Source organism: Daucus carota, chromosome 9 (assembly GCF_001625215.2).
Source record: "Daucus carota subsp. sativus chromosome 9, DH1 v3.0, whole genome shotgun sequence".
Taxonomy (NCBI): Eukaryota; Viridiplantae; Streptophyta; class Magnoliopsida; order Apiales; family Apiaceae; genus Daucus; species Daucus carota.
Window position 1 is genome coordinate 23,456,904 of NC_030389.2, and position 18,027 is coordinate 23,474,930.

General features: G+C 35.9%; 1 protein-coding gene and 1 long non-coding RNA gene across 3 annotated transcripts; both read right to left on the reverse strand.

Moving 5' to 3' along the window:
* Nucleotides 1–494: 494 nt before the first annotated feature.
* LOC135149500 (uncharacterized) lies at nt 495–6,600 on the reverse strand. Its single transcript, XM_064085227.1, has 6 exons — nt 6,373–6,600; nt 5,728–5,961; nt 5,266–5,635; nt 1,215–1,277; nt 971–1,133; nt 495–765 (listed from the first exon to the last, which is right to left on the reverse strand). Exons 2-6 carry the CDS (start codon nt 5,881–5,883, stop codon nt 495–497), a joined length of 1,023 nt encoding a protein of 340 aa, XP_063941297.1. The 5' UTR covers nt 5,884–5,961; nt 6,373–6,600.
* A 2,131-nt stretch (nt 6,601–8,731) lies between these two features.
* Nucleotides 8,732–13,165, reverse strand: LOC135149358 (uncharacterized). Of its 2 annotated transcripts, XR_010287788.1 has the most exons (5): nt 12,559–13,165; nt 11,433–11,472; nt 11,248–11,339; nt 10,445–10,923; nt 8,732–9,572 (listed from the first exon to the last, which is right to left on the reverse strand). It is a non-coding gene; the product is annotated as an uncharacterized LOC135149358 (long non-coding RNA). The 2 variants fall into 2 exon arrangements; XR_010287787.1 differs by having other exon boundaries at nt 10,445–11,339.
* Between the last annotated feature and the right edge of the window lie 4,862 nt (nt 13,166–18,027).

Here is an 18,027-nt window from a genome sequence, read left to right on the forward strand (position 1 = left end):
CTCGTTCCAATGGTTTGTCTAGCACCATTTAGACTGTGAACCTTAATTATATTATGTAAGGAGTTTGACAATCTAATCTTCTGCTATCCCATTTGATACTAGATTGTCTACAATATATAATATACAGACAATGTGAAAACATGCATTCAAGATTCTCAAATAATTGTTATATACTTCAAACGAATATTTCAGTATAAACCCTAACAGTAAGACCGATGCTAGGAGTTCAGCTTCGTGTATGAACCTTCACCAAGGCAGGAATGAATCCCATCGTGACTATATGAATAGGTTCACCAAGGAGGCGCTTAAGGTCCCGGATTTGGACGAGAAAGTAGCAATGATTGCCCTACCGCAAGGAACCACAAATGATAAATTCCACCGATCACTAGCCAAGAGGGCCCCTGACAACATGAATGAGCTCCACGAGAGAGCCGAGAAGTACATCAAGGCTGAGGAAAGCCTGAAAAAATCCTAGATCTCATTTTGTTTCTCCATCAGCCTCTTGAATTCATCAGAGTCCATCCAGTTGTCGATGATGGTCTCCTTAACCTTTCGAGCTTCAACCAGCTACGATTGATCTCTAGCCACGATCTCGTCCCCCTGTCCTTGATTTGATGGGCCTCCATGCCTTCTTTCATGGATTCATTAACCTTCTTGTGGCTCTCAGCTTTTTTTTTTCTAAGCTTTAGCCTGATGGAGGGCAGCCTAGAATTGAGCATTGGCCTGAGACAAGTAGACAGACGGGTTAAGGGAGGCTCGAAAAACCTAAACAATGTGTCAAGAAAAGATACTCACATTAGCAAGGGCTTGAGAGCCAAGGCCATCAATCCCTCCTATCTCCGACTGCAGCACCATATCATGGTAGTCGGCTGGGGTAATAGAGTGATGGGACCAATCAGAGGCATGAATAGGCGATCCCAGCACCGTATCAGTCCTTCAAAAACCCCAAGCCGGTTTAAAGGCTTGAGACCTGGAAGCCCTAAGCTGACCAGATGATCCGCCCTCCGCCGAATGAGGTTGAAGGAAGGCGGGCAACTCCCGAGGGACCCGAAGGTCCTTGGACAACCTTTGCCATTTCATCCGGCCCGTCTCCTCTTGGAGGGGCTCATTCTGCTCATTGATTCGTGTGGCAGCTGCAAAAGGAAAATAAGAAATAAGTAAGTTATGAATAATGGGGCAGGCCCGAGAGAAGTCCTAGGTGAAAAGGTTTATACCTTCATCACTAACCCATGAAAGGTCGAGCTTTTTAAGATTGAACTCATCAAGGAGCTCCCACACTACTATATTTTGTGACTTATTGTAATGGTTAATATTGTTACAAAATGGTTAAAAACCGTTACAATAGGGCTATTGTAACACCACATTTTCATTAAAAGGCTCCCTGTACTAAAACAAAAATTTAAATCTAACAACTCTTTAGATCATGAAACTAATCTCAAAAATATTATCATGAATTTAAGTGATTAAACCCTTGTATGGATATCAGATTATTTGACATTACAATCCAAACCCCAAAATAATTCATTGATAACAAAAATTAAAGATTTAATTAAACCTACAAATCAAAAGAAATTGAACTATAAACAAAGGAATCATAGAAAATAAAGGAAGCATATATCACTCGAGCAAACAAACTACTTGGATTAAAGGCAAATAACAAAAGCATTAGTTAATTAGCACAAACCCAGTTTAGTAAAAAAATCCAATAGAACAAGAGATTCGCAGAAGATAAAAGACAAATATGACAAGAAAATCACCTTGTAAGCTTCGATTAGGCTGAAGATGCGTTTTCAGATGGGATTTTGTGGGGAGGTTTTCAGATGTGAAAATTTAGGTTTTTGTGAAGTTCGGCAAGAACAGAAGTAAGAAATGAGAAAGAAAATATGACCAGCCCGCTAGTGTCATCAAAACACAATTTTGGAAGATGAAAAGCAAGCCCGCTCACTGAAAAAATTTAACCCGCCGCCCAAAAGTTTTTAGCGGTAAATTTTATAAATGAAAAAGTGAAACTCTTGTGTATCTTGGGATCCTTTTTTAATATATTAATATTACACCATTTTCAATAAGTAAAATCAGTTACAAATAGGTATGTCTCATTACATTAAATTTGTATTTACAATAATAAATTGAAGCAAATGCAACATCTTAAATTCTATCGTTACAATATGTTTTATTTTTTGTTAAATATGTACACACCATTACAATAGACACTTGTTTATTAACACCGTTACAATTTTGGTGTTACAAGAGGTTCAGAAATGTAGTAGTGCCAGCACTTGGATTGGCCATTGTCTTTGACCAATTCAGCATAGGCTGCCTTCTCGACATCCGACAGATGGATGGAGTCGACACTCCCATCAACGATCTTACAAAACTTGGATCTGAATAGAGTCCCCCAATCTCCCCCTTCCTAGTGTAGCTTGAAGAATTCTTTCTGCCAACGAGGGTTGTTACCCGGAATGGAGGAATTGTTGAAAATATGAGGCTGGTCAGGCCGATGACTAATAAGAACCCAACACGTAGAACCTGTTGGGTAGTTCTTGAATTGGAAAATTTTATGAAATGATGGGATAGACATGGAAAGGCCTTTAGATAGGCATTAAGCCATGAAGCAATGGATTATACGCCAAACATTGGGCGTTAATTGGCAAGGATTGAGTCCCACATCAGCTAAGAGCTTAGGGATGAAGGGATGGAGGGGAAACCTAAGTCCAGCTAGTAAAGCATGCCTATATACAAAAAAGTTCAGAGGATCCTAATGGCAGGTCCTATCCAAGGGGTTCAGCACAGACCAGGGAATAAGCCTTGGGTAAGTTAAGAAATCCATGGTAGACCTTAACCAATGAGGGCAAAACATTGGCAGCATAACCATAAGAACCTAGCTCATCTAGGGAGGGGTATTCATCCCGCATAATATTGATGAAATAAAGTAAAGATGAACAAGAAGAGTTTATAATTATCGGAGTACCTCTCTTGGACTTAGAGGAGATGCCCTTGGCCTTGGAGATCTTGGCCACGCGTTATGCTTCCCAATCAGCCATTTGAGCTCGAAGGAACCTTGATGGTTAAAGCTTGAGGCTTTAGAGAATTCTATAGAGATTTTGTGAACTTGTGAAGTGAGAAGTGAGAAGTGAGAAATGAGAATGCTTAAGCTATTAAAGGCCCCTAATCAAGGGATTAGCCTAGAAAAGAGATTAGCCTAGAAAAGTGATTAACCTAATCTTTAGCTCAGGCTATTAACAGGTAATTATCAGTCATGATTACACCTAATCTTTGCAAAATCCAAAGGTTAGTGATAATCCTACAAGTTAAACACATGTTTAACTCAAAACGCCCGAGAGCGCCCGAGAAGCGCCTCGGGAGCGCCGTATAGCTCCCGAGGAGCGCCTGAGGAGCTCACCATGGTCGATGTCATGGGGGTAATTTTTCAACTTCAACTTTTCACCTCTTTGTGGCCTGCCCTTTAACCCAGCGCTCGCCAGCATCCACTCAGCGCCCTTGCTGCGTCCTGAGACCAATAACCCTTGGACTCTTCCTTAGACGCCCAAAATCATCACCACCCATAATCAAAGTTCAAACCGGGTCAAAGCCCGTTACAAATTCTCCCACACCACCTCAGTCAAAGCCCTCATTGACTTGAGATCTGCCAACATCTTTAACCTCGCACGGTGTTGCCCATTTCCCAAACAATTAGACTAAACCAGGGCACTCGGTTGCCTAATTGTGCAGACTCTTTGGCTCGCCTGCCAGCCGTTGCCCTCGATCAAACTTCAGAGTAGCCCCTCCTGCCGGAGCATTCTGCAACTTCTTAAAAGTCGCTACTCACATCACTGCCCACACCAAGCATAGCCCAAACCATTTCATAGGACATGCAACTGCCATAGGTTGTCCATCACATATGAAGCACTTTACTTTCGACCCCTTAGGCTGTCCAGCCACAACACCGTAACTGCTCATATGCAATAGCATTTAGTATTGCATTATATCCCATTTTGTGTTGCATTATGTCATATGCAATACTTTGCACGTGTTGCATCTGCTCCTATATATATATATATATATATATATATATATATATGCAAAACAGTCACATACTCAAATAGTTGCCAAAATATATTTATACCAATATTAACAAAAAACTTAATATGATTCTCACTACACCATAGATGTCTCATTACATCTACGATTACATTAGAGTTTACCTATGGTTACACTAAAAAAAGGTGTAGGCATATGTAGATAAAATTCATTTTAAGGCACTTATGGTAACATTTTATCTTGTAACACTAAAATTATTTGTTGCAATAGGCCACTTATGGTGTAGTGTTCATCTTAGAGTTCAGGAGAGAGAGTGACAGATACCATCTTGTTCCTAACTTGTGCCAGACTTTTTGGACCCATGGTGTGTGTATCAGTGATACAGCAGCGACGGGCCGAGTTATCATTTACCATTTCCTAAAGAAGTCATAACACAGTTTAAAATTTGTAAACAAAATTCATAATGGTCACAATACTCAGCAACATCACACATATAATAATATCCAAATATATCACTTCCTTTAACTTACAATAATATATCAATGTTTATTTTCTACCAAGATAAGAGTTGCATAATTTAAAATCCAAAATTATTTCAGTACCTGGACTTCTTCATCCCCCAATACTCTAAGAGTATATTAAAATCTTCGGGCTTTTCGGCCATTATTTCTTCTTGAGTTTTAAGACTGGAATAATATATACTTTACCTTTGTACGACACTTTAACCCCTCTAAGCGTCATTGAGTGTAGTGTATACCTATTTTTGAGCTTCATCGGGTATGACATAGTTAGCCTACAATATATTGCATACAAAATAGAATAAGTAAACTGATTAGAAATATGTAGAAAAATAAAAAGTGATTTACACAATTGACTAGGTAATAAAATATACCCAGACAGATACCCACAATTCAGTCTTCAAATTTGCCGGAACTACAGGCCAATTCACATAAGAGACACATTATCCCTCGCTAAAGTCCCCACATAATTATTCAATTTAGTTATAATTTTTTGGTCATCTGAAACGGGTTGATAATCTTCATTTAAAGTAATGACCACTTTGTCATTAGCACTCCTTGTATATACCTTGGCCATTTTTGTCCGTCCTCTTGGCTTTCTAGGAGCTATTTATATTTTCAACCAGGAAAATAGTACATATATTAAAATCCGTGCAAATCCTCAAAATTATCAATTTCAAGTAATGAAACAATACAATTGTAATGTTACCTGCTTCTTTTTCTACTTCAGCTGTAGACTTTTCCAAGTTCAGTTCAAGAGCACTTTCTGGTGCTGGTGTAATTTCAATACCCTTTTTCTGGCATTCTCTTAATACCAAGTAAGCAAATACAGAACCTGTAGCAACACCATTTTCCACCTGTTTAAGCACTTTACTGCATGTAGGTTTTAAAGCTGGTGGACGGTAGGAACTTGTAACTTCATTTTCCTTATGTTTTCGAGCTTTATTTGGTTCCTTCCTAGTTGCATCTTTCTTGAGTGTATCCTTCCGAATTGCATCTTTCAAAGTTGAACTTATATTTGCTCGTGAACGAGTCCTCGGACCTTGGGCAAGCTTCTTTTTCTCAACAACTTTTAATTTCTACCATTCATTTTAAGATTAAGGTCAGTACAATATATAAAAAATTATATGTAGACATAATTGTGATAAATTTATAATTTATTGTCATGAACCTCCGACGTATCATCACTCTGAATGTCAATCTCTTCTTCCGGATTGTACTCTTCATCATTATCATGTTCCTTATCATGACTCTGATCATCAGCATTTGTTTTTCCCTTGATATTCTTGACACCAAAACTTTTTAGGCTACTTACTAGCGGCCTCATTCCAAGTTCCTCAAGCTTTTCATCATTTTTCTTCAACTGGCTATTTCTTTCCTTTTCATATTGTGTAAGTGGTGGGTTCTGCACAAGACATTTTAATTAAATTATAAAAGTACTAACACACAAGTATGTTCTGATTCACTTATTTATTAGGCATATGTAATGAACTATGACTACAGAGATTAAATAGCAGACATGAAGGGGGATGACTAGATAATATGTAATTTTAGCTAACAAGCTACATCTATCATGTATTCTAAGAAAATGCATATAAATCATAAAATAATTATATAAGTGAAGGTGCAGGAAGATAATTCAGAAACTAATTACATAAAAGAAAGTCCAAGAAGATTATCAAGAAAATTAATATTCTTAACTTATTATTTGTATATTTTGCATAACAAATTATAAGTAATTAAGTATATGTGCACATATCTAAAAGATAGTTAATATATTTTTAAGTATTTTTCTGTAAATTAAGGCACAAAGAACCTTTGTCGCAATTATTTCATTTTCTCTTGTATTTTCTCCATCAGCTGGATGGAGATCCAATATCCTTCTGCCAGTTATTTTATCCTATGCAGTGGCATCTTCTTTATTACACTTATTCAGCCGAGATGACATTCGACTCCTCTTCTGAAGCTGTTGCTGCTTGAGGTGATGCGCCGTAACGAATTTACACTTTTTTGGTTTTTTAGCAGAAACTGTACCAAATTATACATGCATATATATATATATATATATATATGTGTGTGTGTGTGTGTGTGTGTGTGAATAGCATCAACGTTAGATGATATATGCATCATTGCTTATTCTGATTACACTACAAGTATACATGTAACTTGAAATAGGGTTTTTCTGGGCCGCACAATGACATGTGGTTGCATTTGAGTTAGAGGCTGAATATCCTTGTCAATGTTGTTGTCGATATAAAACTCTACCTCTTCCCCTTGGTCACAGCTGTCAACAAACTCGAGTAACTCCTTGTCATTGCTAACCAATTCCCAACCACCACTTTCCCCTTTGCTATAGACTCCTCCGATTTCTGTATAATGGAGGTAATCTTTAACAAACTCCATCAAAACAGTATAAGAGAATGTGTCGAGTTCAACACGTGTTATGGTAAACGACTCTCCACCAATATAGCTTGTTTTATTAAACTCTCCAGCATGGTAGAACCTAACATGAATTTCCTTTTCTCCCATTCTGCAACAAAAGCACACACGGGAACTAGTTATATTCAAGACAAATATGAAAAAAGAGAACAAACAACACTATGAAATTTGACACAACTACATATTCTGAATTATACTAAAGAATTAAACCAAATTATGAATTTAAATTTAGACAAATACTTAAAACAAATATAAAGAAGGCCAAATACAATTAAAAAGCTGAGACAAGAATACAAATAGTGGCAATTAGATTCGATTCAAATAGTTTAGGGCCTATTACATTCTCAGAAATAATGATCGACTAAACTTGAACATAAATCATGAAATTAAGATTAAAATGGGATCTGGATTAGGGGGACATCATCCCTTGTCCAGCTCCCAGCAACAACTTTAGTCTTTATCGCGGTCTGAAATCATCCCTCAAAGAATTAGCTTTTCTAACATCTTCTTCAGTTGCATTGCCAATATCAGAATCAGACCAGTCCCTAGGTAGTTTTTTAATGACATAATACATCATCTTTTCAGTTGGATCTCCCACATAAAAAATTTGTTGAACTTGCGAAGCAAGCACATCAGGATCCGACTTATGGCATAACCTACTGAAATTCACTTTGGTCAGACCATAGTTGTCATTCTCTTATTGGTACCAACAACAATTAAAAAGGACCACTGTAAAAGATCCCCAATAATCAAGTTCAATTATTTCCTCAATTGATCGAAAGTAGTTTACATTTCCAACTATAGGATTTTGGTCCTTTGCACTTGCAAAACTGGTGGTTATAGCAGTTAAAAATATTCCACTATTCTGTGTGGTACATCGAGAATCCCTAGATTTTGTATGAAATCTATAACCATTTATTACATAGCCAGAAAACTTCCTAGCTCTACGATTGGGACCCAATGACAATACCTCTAAATCTCTTGAAATATGGCCCCTTTTCAGAACCACTTCCTTCAACCACTGCCAGAATTCCTCATTATGTGCATGCTCACTTCTGTATCTTTTTGAACCAGCATGACCATTCATTAAAGCATGATGCTCCCAAAAAAAAATCAAGTTACATACAGTCTAATAATTTATATGCCTCAAGGTATTATTTATTTTATTCTACCCAAAATTGAGGTTTAAAGTATTAAATAACATACAAAATAGACTTTAAGAACTTACTCAATTAGTTTCCCAATATCCTCATTACCAGAGTTGAATAGGACGTAGGGATGAGATGCTTCCCAGTCACTTTCTTTTAATTTAAAGATTTTTCCATCTTTATTCTTTCGTGTTCCTATGTGATATTGCACTTCTCCTGAACAACTTTTCAAGTTATCTGAGAATCTACCTTCACCACCCAAAAATCTTGAGCAGAATGTCACACATTACTCAGCCAAGTAACCTTCTGCAATGCATCCTTCCAGCCTACTTGTATTTCGAATATATGATTTCAGTTTTCCAAGATATCTCTCAATTGAAAACATGCAACGTAGGTGTTCTGGTCCACCATACTCTACTTCATGGCATAAATGGACAATTGAGTGGACCATTATATCAAAGAAAGGTTGTGTAAAAATCATCTCAACGTAACAAAGTGAAAGGCATATGTTAAGCCTATTTGCACTACGCCAAAAGTGGGCTATTGTAATGCCACTTCTGCCGTTACAATAGGCCAATAAACTGTTACAATTGGTCTATTGTAACACTACGGGGCGTTACATCTGCGAGCATTACAATAGCCTGTCTATTGTAACACATGTTTGATCTATTGTAACACCAGTAAAAACATTACAATAGGACCTTATTGTAACATCAGAATGTCCAAATGTAACACCTGAAAAATGTTACAATAGCTTGACTGATTTTTTTAAAGTGGGCCCCATAAGAGGGCCTTAAAGTGGGTCCTACATTTGGGGCCCACCCGTGGGGTCCACATAACCTATTGTAACAGTATATTTATTTATTGCAACACTAAAGTTCACAATAATATAACAGCAGGTAGAAATAATGTAACACTAAATCTAAGATACTATAACAGTAAACGAGGCTAATGTAACACTTAATATATAAATTTTAAAATACATGCTCCATTTAAACAACAATCCCTATATCAAATATGCTCTGTGAGACAACAATCCTAACAACACAATATTAAACTACATTTCCATATCATTCTCATCTATTTCAACAACTACCCCGATACATGCCCAAACTATGATAAAAGAACTAGACAGTGGAACAAACTAGTGGATAACATGGTATACAATAGAGAGAGCACCATCCATGTAAACTGAAGCGCCTTATGCCAGCTAACAGACTTGATGTCCTGTGTTTTTGCCTATCTTCCCTAGTTTAAGGTTCTTCTTGTGTCGCTTCTTTTTTATCCTCAACCTCTTCAACTTCCTCTTCCTCTGATTCAAGCTTGCTACGTCACGTGTAGAGTCTGTATAAACAAGTAACTTTTGCAAACTGGTGCCTTCACCACTAACACAAATGTAAGCAAGATCTTTAAAATGATTCTTGGTTACCTGCATAGTTGCAGTACTGATGTCAGCAATTGTAAGAAACCACAAGCATTTTTGAAAAAACTTAGTGTGACATATAAAAAGATCCTCAAGATATTTAAACAATAATAGAGTGAAAAAACAAGAATGGAACTGATTAGTTATAGTGGACAAAAACTATGTTGAAGGTTAATATTAAAAACTGCCAACAACAAATCACTATACAACCCAAACTAAAAGGGAGAAGTTAAAATGAATGAATTCAACTAAACTTAAACATCAGCCTACTATATTTCCATCTTGTATGACAAATCAATCTTTCCACAAGTACCCATTAAAGTCGCTCTTTAACTATTAAAATTTATTTAGATAGGTACCTGATCCAAAAAAATTAATCATGTCTTAATTACCATTAAGTCTGTTATTATCTTATCAAATCAGCAAAAACAGGACCTGCTTATGAGGCTGGTAATTAGATTACTTCGCACTTGTTCCTTTATTTAGGACCTTTGTTTGATCTGATGTAAGAAATCAAGAGCTTATCATCTCAACTGAGCTACACTACTTCTACTCTTTATATGTCTGAAGTTTGATACGTACAATTCCTCGACAGAGTTTACACCTCAGAGCTCAAACTAAGACTACAATTTTAAGCGCCCGAATCATATGACTCAAATTTGTACCAGTACAATTGGACTATTTACATGATAAATATATGAGACATCTTAACCATCAACCTGTCCAAGAGAAACTTATTGGTGATTAAAAATATTCATTTACATTCGCCAAAAGGATATAACTTGGTTCACAGTCTATAATTAAAATATATTTAGTTGAGAGAAACAATAGAATACTAGATAGCCTTTCCTAAAGTCAGGTTCTAAACATATATTTACCTCTGGATAAAATATATTCTGGACCGTATGTCATATGCCTGCAAGCATGAAAAGCTAAAAAATTATCAGACTCCTTGGCTTTATTATTATTCTTTAAATAATGAGAACCATGAACATAACTGCATAACTGTATTTCTAGTCCTTGGAATCCTTACAATATGGAGCCATAAAATTGCTGGAATAATCATTTTTGCTGATTCTTGAAAGTTCATATGTACTGTATGATTATCCAGTAGCCATAAAATTGTTAGAATCTGTACGGTCATAACAAATCAAACTACTCTGAGACTAATGAAATGAACATGGAGTAAACTGTATCGTGTTCTTTCTTCCACAATCAAATTAGAAATTAAAGAGGAATCCAAATGTCGAAGAATTATATGTTTGAAATGCAACTAAGACAAAACCATCTGCTTTGAGAAGAATAGCAGGACTAACCCTGTCCCAATCCTCTGTGCTTTCTTTATCACCTTAATAACCTGAACAATAACACTTTGTAAACCACTGACAAGTACACACTTGTATACCAAAAGTCTACTGTTAATCACATATGCACGAATCGACCAACAACAATCAATTTATCAACAAAATAAATGCAGTGAATTAGGTTTAAACATACACTAAAGAAGCTCATGACAATCAAATCTAGTCTCTGAAAACCCATACCTAAATATCATGTATCAACCCAATGATACTCAAAATAAACCCAATCGAACACAAAATAAACCCAATCGAGCAAATACAAAAAATTAAAATTAAACACATAAACATATAAAGACATAAACCCATTGAAAGCTTTTTACCTTAATCAAAGCTTTTTACCCAATGAAACCCTTAAAATGTATAAAACTTCAATCCCCTCAAAAAGTTAAATCCCCTCAGAAACTTCAATCCCCTAAAATGCATGATATGAACTCTTAGTAAAACAGTTTATACAAGATATACAACTAAATGCAAGATTAAAAACTATAAATATAAGATGTATTACCAGTTAATCGAAGAACCCCAAATCGACGAACCCTAATTACCTACAAGAAAAAACTCGATGTGTTACACTACACCATATATGGCCTACCGCAATGGTATAAACGTGAGTGTTGCAAAATTATGTTGCATTAAAGTCACTAATCCATACCTACCGCAACGATAACCATTCATGTCCGTTCGATGTTGCAATAGCCGAATATATGTGTTGCATAGAGTGTCAGTATAATAATTATTTATAATATGACAATAAAATTTACATAAAATAAAGCTCAAATAAGTTTAAATGATAAATTGGAAAAATGTAATATATTAAACATAAAAACACTAAATTTTGGAATACAAATATTATTTTTTATATCATCTCTTTAACATAATTAATTATATTAAAAGAAATAATTTTGAAATTAATTAATTATGAATAAAATAATAATACTGTAATTGAATTATATTTTTAAACATATAAAATATTTATATTTTTAAATAATTAAGAAAATTGAAAATAAAATGAATTATTAAAACAAAATAAAAATTTGATATGTTGTGTGCTCAAAAAGCAAGCGGCAAACTTTCCCCCCTGTTTCATTTGAGTTAGTCATTCAGCACAGAAACAAAACTCTACACACTCACACTGCGCCTTCGTTGAAACATCCTTCGGCTGCTAAAACTCAACTCTCCATCAAATACACCATCTCCGCTGCTCAAACTCACCGGTGATTAGGTAAAATCGGGAACCTCTCCCCTCAAAATCAACTCTTAATTAATTAGGGTTTGGAATCAGGCCTTCAATCGGGAGTTCAATTGAGAGCTTCTTCATTCCGCGGAATTAGGGTTTTCCGATTTATCATTCCTATCCTATATTTGTTGCTATAAGGTAGTCAGATGTTGCAATAGCGGTCTATTGTGACAGAAAAGCCCGTGTTGCAGTAGGTAACCATAATGTTGCAATAGAAGCCTAGGGCAACATCGAAAAAAGCAACTTAAATTTTATGTTGCAATAGCCCATTTTCGGGCTATGGCAACATATTTTGGGGTTATTGCATCATTTTTTTGATGTTGTTGAAGGCCATATATGGCGTAGTGTTAGTAACTAAATCGAAGAAAACATGTGTGTTTGTGTATTCAAGTACCTAATCGATGCCTGAATCCATGCTTGAATCGAAGAAGAAAGCTGAGAGCCGAGAGAGTGTGTTCGAGAGAGAAAGAGAGAGGGAGAGTATGTTCGAGACAGAGTGTCTTTGTGATGTGAGTGTGTTTTGACTTGGCCTAATTTTCAGTTGGGGGGAAAACTACCGCCCAGACAATTCACCTCGATAATAACATTTTGATTTTACTTTGTATTAATAATTAACAGATTATTTTATTATATAAGTAAAAAGTGTCTTTTTTAATTTTATATATAATTATTTGTTTTTGAAATAAAATGCAAAAAATTTAAAAAAAAGTTAAAATATGAAATATAATATTTTACAGTAATTAATAATCCAGAATATAATTAAAAATGTAATTTTATGATAAATATTTACTTTAATTGGAAAAAAATAAAAATACTATCTATTGTAACACCAGTTGCTAGTGTTACATATCGTGTAACACCATCACATTCATGTAACACTAGGTTAACGACTATTGTAACACCGATTTCACCGTGTTACAATAGACCTCAGTTTTTTGAGCTACCGCAACGAAGTGCTTGTAACACTTTCGAAATACCATTGCAGTAGCCCACTTATGGCGTAGTGTTGTAATTAAGAGGAATCAACTCAACTCTGATAAGAAAGCAACTAAATAGCAAGTACTGTTATCCGGAATCCGTACGAAGAACGTCAAATGATTTATTGAAGATTTTATGTCAGAAGAAATTCAGGATGCTGCTGCAAACCACTGGAAGAAGTTCATTAATATGATCAGGCCTCAGTGTACAAATAATCTTTTGTAGCACGTCCAGAAGATCAGAAGGTATAAAGTTTCAATACTTTATTTATTCAGAAGATTCCATCATTGTGTCTACAAATGAAGAAGAACTAAGAAGACGAAGGATCGACGAACAAGTCACAGCTTAACTGTTTAGATGACAAGGAATATTTAATTAAGCTTGTTACAGATGAACCAGACAGTACATTTGTGTATCAGCTCATCTGATTAAATATTCTACGTCAAAAGAAAGTGGCAGTTCACTCAAGTCGAAGATCTTAATTGTCTACAGAAGACTGGAGACTCTGAAGAAGAAGAAAACGGATAATTGATTATCTAATTATTTAATTCACTTCTCAAAATAATTATATATGATGTGTAATTTATTTATTAAATTAATTCTATCTCGAATTAATTTAATTTATGAATTTATGCATTTAATATAATTAAGTGGATGTTAATTGGTTAATTAATTAAAGAGAAATATGCATTTGTCTTGTTGGAATCAAAAGGAAAGACAATTTCCTTGATTGTCTTAAGAAATAACAAGGTAAGACAATCAAACAGATTGTCTTACCGTGCCTTTTCCCTCCTCCAACACACGGTAAGACAATCCCACAGATTGTCTTACCGTGCCCTTCAAATGTCTTACCGCATGGTTGGCAAGACAATCAATCTGATTGTCTTACCGTGTGGCTACAATGACAATCAGGATGATTGTCTTACCGTTTGGAGTGTAAGACAATCCTACAGATTGTCTTACCGTGTCCCAGATTGTCTTACCGCTTCCCAGAGATTGTCTTACCACTTCTGATTGTCTTACTAAGCTATAGACAATGCTTATGATTGTCTTACCTTATGTTTTTCAGCAAGACAAAGTGCCAAATTGTCATAGCAACCTCTAGATTGTCTTTGCCACCATTGTCTTGCCTAGTTCTTGAGATTTGCCTATAAATATGGCTCATTCGCCTTCATTTCAAAGTGTTCAAAGTGCTTGTAAGCTTTCAAGTTGTGCTAAACTTGCTATTCGTTAAAACCACAGTTTACTGTGCTTTGATCATTCGGTTGTTTTGTTCCGCTGAGTTAGAATACTTTCTGTCAAATTTATTCTACGAACTAGTGGACATTAAAACGAACCATATTAATTATATAACGACTTAAAACATTGTTATATTAATTAATCTTAATCTGATTAACAAGTTACATTCCAATCAGATTTATTCCGCCGCGATTATTTTTAAGTGACGATTGTATTCAACCCCCCCTTCTACAATCGTTCCAGGACCTAACAATTGGCATCAGAGCGGTTGATACCATTTTACCGTATCAGATCCTATACACACTCTGTAACGTCCAAATATTTTTTATTCGAATTAATTTTATTCCAAAAATTAATTTTGATTAAAAATATTTTTCTTTCAAAAATTCAAATCTCATCCAAACACTATTCACTTCAAATCCAAATATTTTAATTCGAATTAATTTTTTTAAAAAAAAAAATTAATTTTGATTTAAAATATTTTTCTTTCAAAAATCCATTTCTCATCCAAACACTATTCACTTTAAATCCTTAAAAATGAGTACCCAAAAGATCAGTAGCATTAAAATCCCACCGTTCAGCCAAGAACACTTTGGCCTATGGAAAAGGCACATGTTCCTATTCCTCCGAACAGCGAACAGAAAATACATCGGGATTTTGGACAAAGGTGTTACTACTCCGATGAATGTCATATTAGCACACGAAGAGGATGGTGTGTTAATACCTCATCAGGTCATTCCGAAAGAACTTTCTGAGTACACAGATGAAGAGAGTGAACAGATGAACTTAAATGACGCTCTTCAACTAATTTTGGTTGAATCTCTAAATCCAGTGATGTACAATGCTGTTGTAAATTGTACAAACGCCAAGCAAATCTGGGATACATTAGAGATTATCAATGAAGGCTCAGAGGAAGTTAGGGAAAACAAGAAAGAGATACTGATGGCTCAGTATGAACAATTTGGTTCCAATCCCGGAGAAGGGATTTCAGAAGTTTTTATCAGACTTAATAATTTGATAAATAATTTAAATCTGAATGGGAAATTCTATGACAAGAAAGAGGTCAACATGAAGTTTCTTTTAACACTTCCCGAACATCTGGAACACAGAATCACTGCCATCAGGGAAAGCAGAGATTTGAATGAGATTTCTCTGGAAAGACTCTACGGAGTTTTAAAAACTTATGAACTGGAGCAAGTTCAGAGTAAACAGAGATATGGCTGGGGTAAAACACAGAACCATTCGAGAGCTCTAGTTGTTGAGTCACCTGTACCGGAAGAAAAGAAGGATGTTGTTGTTCCTTCTAAGACCACTCAGGAATTTGTTGTACCTGAGATGGGTCAGACTACTTCTTCCAGTGGTGACGAAGAGTTCTATACAATGGAAGAGCTTGAACAGTTAGAAGATCAATCTCTATCACTGTTTGCCAAGAAGTTTGGAAACATGAGATTCAGGAAGAACCCCTCCTACAAGTACAAACCTACTGTCAATAGGTTTCAAAAAGGAGGTTACTCATCTTCTACAAGCAAAGGAGGATACAAGACTGGGATGGTGGATAGAAGCAAATTCAAATGCTTCAACTGTGGTGAACCTGGACACTTTGCAACTGAATGCAAACAGCCCAAGGTTCAAGGAAAGAGAAAAGATTCGTACGATGAGCTGAAGCAGAAGTATGATGCATTGGTTAGAAAGCATCAGGGTACTTCTGGAGGTCAAAGATTCAAGAGCAAATCATATCTAGCAGAAGGGAAAAGCTGGGATGATACAGATAGTGATGAAGAAGAGCAGATTGGGAATGTTGCTCTCATGGCTAATGCTGGATCATCTTCACCTCCTCCTGCTGGAAGCTTTCAGGTAGATCCTACATGCCCTAAACTTTTTATGCAATTAGGACTTGAAAGAGATGATGCTATTAAAAAGATGAAAGCTGCCAATCTTAAAATTGATACTTTAGTCTTAGAAATTCATGCTTATAAGATGAATGAGATGAAAGTATTAAAACCTAAAATAGAACAATTGACTATGGATTTAGGATTACAATGTGCTAAAGTCAAAGTTCTAGAGAAAGGTGAGATTGCTTTAAGACTTCAGCTAGACGAAGAGAAAGTGAAATGTAAAGCCTTTAAGGATGCCTCCATGATAGTCAAAGAACTTAATGATAAACAAGAGATCAAGAGAACTGTTGGAATAGGTTTTGACTATAACAAATCTGTAGGTAAGGCTAGTAACATTACTCCCTTTAAGAAGAGTGCTGAAGAGAGAGGGATTCCTTTTGTTTTGAAAGATTCCCCTCAACCATTGTTTAAATCCTCAGTAGCTGAACCTCTGTTAGAAACTCCTGTTGTCATTAGATACGAACTCAAACAGGAAGATCTTAAAATGAAAGAGAGTAATGAGATTAGAGATGAGATCCTGACATCACTGAAACCAATCAAAGTGAAAGGCAATGTTAGGTTGCCTAAAGCTGGTTTAGGTGTCAACTCTGAGAGAACTAAATTCAACAAGCCTAATAATTTTGTGAATAGTAAGAACAAGAACAATAGATGTCATTCTACTGAAAACTTTAAATCTGATAACAAGGTTAGAGTAGAATCCATTGATGTTCCTACTACTATGACTGATACTCCTGTTGTTCCTGCTTTTGATGCATGTCATAAATCTGGTAGTGTTGATAATTGTATGACTTGTGCTTTCAATTTGATGTCTGCTTATTTTAAAAATTTGCATGCTAAAAATGAAAACACATCACCTAGACAACACACAAACTACAAGCATGCTAGATCAAAGACTGCTAGTCCTACTCGTGTTAGGAAGGAGACTTATGTTCCAAAGCCTAAAACTAAGGTTTATAAGGCTGTTGTTACGGAAGTAAGTTCAGTCAAGTCTGAACCAAGTATCAGTCCAAGAGGCTCTGTTGTATTACCTGATAGAAATCAATTCTTTAAGTCTACTGGACCCAATCAAGTGTGGGTCCCAAAGAATGTTTAATCAAGTTGTCTTGTGCAGGGTGCCAGTGGAGTGGTTCGAGTTACTTGGGTGCTTGACAGTGGAGCGTCAATGCACATGACTGGCAATAGATCCCTGCTGGAAGACATAAGAGTAGGAGCTGGCCCAACAGTCAGTTTTGCTGATAATAGCAAAGGTCGTACTGTGGGATATGGCAAGTACAAAATTGGAAGAATCATCATAGAGGATGTTGCTTTAGTTGAAGGACTTCAACATAATCTCCTAAGTGGCAGTCAATTTTGTGACAAAGGATATTATGTTCACTTTGAAAAAGAGATATGTATCATCAAACATATCAAGGATAAGCGTTCTTCACTATGTGGCGTAAGGAAAGGCAACATATACGTAGCTGATTTATCTTCAGGACCAGGAAACGAAGTTCACTGTTTCTACGCTAAAGCGTCTACTGAAGATAGTTGGTTATGGCATAAGAAACTCTCACACGTCAACTTCAAAACCATGAACTCTCTAGTCAAGAGAGATCTAGTGAGAGGTTTGCCTTCCCTGGAATTCTCAACTGATGATCTCTGTGAAGCTTGTCAGAAAGGAAAAGCGCGCGAAGAGAGCATCTCTCAAAGGCAAGACCATCAATACCATTACAGATCCACTCCATTTACTGCATATGGATTTGTTTGGCCCC

What these genes read in the sequence shown, in the direction of transcription:
- LOC135149500 (XM_064085227.1), bottom strand. Translation starts at nt 5,883, where the DNA reads ATGAGGCCGCTAGTAAGTAGCCTAAAAAGTTTTGGTGTCAAGAATATC. An exon ending in TTCATGGGTTAGTGATGAAG is followed by an intron (nt 1,134 to 1,214) that starts GTATAAACCTTT and finishes TTCCTTTTGCAG; the next exon opens with CTGCCACACGAATCAATGAG. An exon ending in GGTCAGCTTAGGGCTTCCAG is followed by an intron (nt 766 to 970) that starts GTCTCAAGCCTT and finishes CACATTGTTTAG; the next exon opens with GTTTTTCGAGCCTCCCTTAA.